Source organism: Arachis ipaensis, chromosome B05 (genome assembly GCF_000816755.2).
Source record: "Arachis ipaensis cultivar K30076 chromosome B05, Araip1.1, whole genome shotgun sequence".
Lineage (NCBI taxonomy): Eukaryota > Viridiplantae > Streptophyta > Magnoliopsida > Fabales > Fabaceae > Arachis > Arachis ipaensis.
The window spans coordinates 6,244,898-6,247,439 of NC_029789.2; the positions used below are offsets into that span (position 1 = coordinate 6,244,898).

Below are 2,542 nucleotides of genomic sequence, written 5' to 3' on the forward strand. Positions count from 1 at the left end.
GAAAAAGAAAAAAATCGGCACTTTGAAGTTTGAATACAAATATTTAGTATAGAAAATCAGAAATTAGAGAATAGAAAATTGCAGTCTAGGTGTTTGTGTTATAGCATTCTGGCAGAGAGACAAGTTCGCAGTTAAACGGCGCTTCCTGTAGCCGTACCACTACCCTACCCTACCACCCCTGCCATAGTGCCATGTGCCAACCAAAACCAACGCACTATAATCATCATCATCATCCTTTTACTTAATGTTACAATTTACAAAGATAACGAAAATCAAGGAACTCAAAAATTAAAGCTGAGCTGCGTTGCTGGCTGCTGCACCCTGCAACTGTGTTTGATGCTGTTTCCATTTATGCACCTCTAATTATAATAATTAAGAAACAGAGTATAACAACAATTGAAGGAAGAACCGATCAAAATCGGAGTTGGGGGAAAAATGAACTAGTTAAAACTTAAAAATAGTCATGAGGAAAGAAAGATTTACCTATATGTATATGCCCCCCATGGCCCGTGATCGGTAAAAGACAACAATCTGAAACGACCCATAGGTACCAAGAAAGAGAAAATTAAGGGGTAGGCCACACCTCACCACTAAATTAGAGATTAAAAAAAAAAAAGCCTACAGGGAAATCCTTTTTCCTTTCTTTTTTTTTTTTTTGGTTGGGTTGGGTTGAGGCGAAGAATAGCATCCATGATTGGAGGACAAGAATGAAGTTCAATCAAAGATACCTTGGATTTGGAACATTATGGAATTGAATTAGTATATACTGAAGAATCAATAATCAGGCATGAGCTGACTGATTTTGCCTTCATCGAGAGCCATCTTGTGCTCCGTGACTTTCAACCATATGCAAACCCCAGTGAAGCTGAGGACGAGGCTGGCAAGGCCACTCCCGAGCCCGATCCCAACAATGGCCAAAACAGACAGACCCCTGGTCTTGATGGGCGGAAGAGGGTAGCCGTAGAGATCCTTGTTCCCCAAGAAGGAGGTAGCGTTGAAGCGGGGCAGAGTGCCGGTCCGGTTGGACAAAGAAGGCGGTATGGGACCGGAAAGCCTGTTATTAGAGACATCGAAGGTGGAGAGCCTGACGAGGAGGCCCAATTGCTGGGGAATGGGACCAGTGAGGAGGTTATCATGGAGGTCAATGACGTTGAGGTAGGCGCACATTGTGAGCTGTGGCGGGATCTGGCCCTGGAGTTGGTTAGAAGAGAGGTTGAGGACGGCGAGGTTGACGAGGGACTGGATGTCGGGAGGGATGGGTCCGGTGAGGGCGTTGGAGGAGAGGTCGAGTGATTGGAGGTAGGTGCAGTTGGAGAGGAAGGGAGAGATGGTTCCTCTGAGAGAGAGGTTGTTGAGGGAGAGCCTCAAGATGCGGCCGTTGTTGCAGGTTGCCCCTTGCAGGTTGGATAGTGAGTCGTTGCAGGGTTTTTCCAGATTCTTTTCTATCCAATTCTGTAGGGACCTGTTTGGATCCTCTAACGACTTCGCTAGGTGCCTCAGGCACGCCTCGTCGTTTGGATCTGACTCGCAGCTTCTCATCATCACTGCTAGTGCCACCAACACCACCGCCGCCCCGAATGCTACATCCATCTACCCCTCCGCCACTTCCAGTCAACGGGGGCAAATTTCTTTTTAATTAAGGTGTATTTGTGAGAGTAGTAAAGCACTTGGCCAAATTTGGTTAGGGAGAGGAGAGGGAGAGGAAGAAGGGTCGCGCATGCGGAACATGAAAGTAAGTAATGAGTTGAGCGGAAGTGAAAACGAGCTGGCTGGGTGTGGGGACTCGGGACTCTCCATTTGGACTCGCCTGCAAATGTGACAGCGACATTACACCCAAGGATATTCTTGTCTTTTTACTCCCTCACGTTCAATTTCAAATTACCTTTACTTTTCATTTATTAATTCTATAGTATACTAATCACCAAGATTCATTGCTTCGGGTGTGGTTGACTTGAGAGTCGACCCGTGCATTATCTGTGTGACCGTATAATTCGCAGGATTCCTATGATTAGGCCTGCTCTGATCATCAATCAATGGCAAAAAACACCAATAATAACAATCTGCATCTGCCACTTTCCGCGCTTTCACTCCCAAATCAATCACTTCTTTACAGCCCAACAGCCAAAACGAGAGAAAAAAAAAAAGGCCAAGGAAGCTCGTTCAAAACGTAGCCTAAGAATGACTATTATTCTCTCAACAAAAGTAACTAGTGCCACGCATCATAAACAAACATTACATATACACCAAATTCACGTACATACCATTCATTTATAATTAAAAGAATATAAACAATGGCCGTTGGATATTTATTTGAAATCCGCGTAGCATCTTGATGTACTGAACAAGAATAATGATAGTCGTAGAGAGAGATGGCACATGCTCATGGTCATGGTCATGGATGCCTCAAGGACACAACTCCTACACCACCATCTATCAAAATCACAACACAACAGCTCCTCTGATTTTCAAGTTTGATATGAAAAGTTTAATAGTTATTTAAAAATTATTAGTTTATATTTTTAGAAAACTAAATTTAGTTTAA

The 2,542-nt window shown here is 43.7% G+C and overlaps 1 protein-coding gene across 2 annotated transcripts; it reads right to left on the bottom strand.

The window, feature by feature from the left end:
• LOC107642678 (inactive LRR receptor-like serine/threonine-protein kinase BIR2) lies at nucleotides 1-2,149 on the bottom strand. Of its 2 annotated transcripts, XR_002362320.1 has the most exons (3): nucleotides 729-2,149; nucleotides 484-531; nucleotides 1-359 (listed from the first exon to the last, which is right to left on the bottom strand). XR_002362320.1 is itself a non-coding variant. In XM_016346103.2 (2 exons), exon 1 carries the CDS (start codon nucleotides 1,588-1,590, stop codon nucleotides 775-777), a length of 816 nt encoding a protein of 271 aa, XP_016201589.1. In that variant the 5' UTR covers nucleotides 1,591-2,149; the 3' UTR covers nucleotides 1-531; nucleotides 729-774. The 2 variants fall into 2 exon arrangements, 1 of the variants encoding a protein (XP_016201589.1); XM_016346103.2 differs by having other exon boundaries at nucleotides 1-531.

Excerpts from the sequence above, each read along its gene's own strand:
- LOC107642678 (XM_016346103.2), bottom strand. The coding sequence starts at position 1,590 with ATGGATGTAGCATTCGGGGCGGCGGTGGTGTTGGTGGCACTAGCAGTG.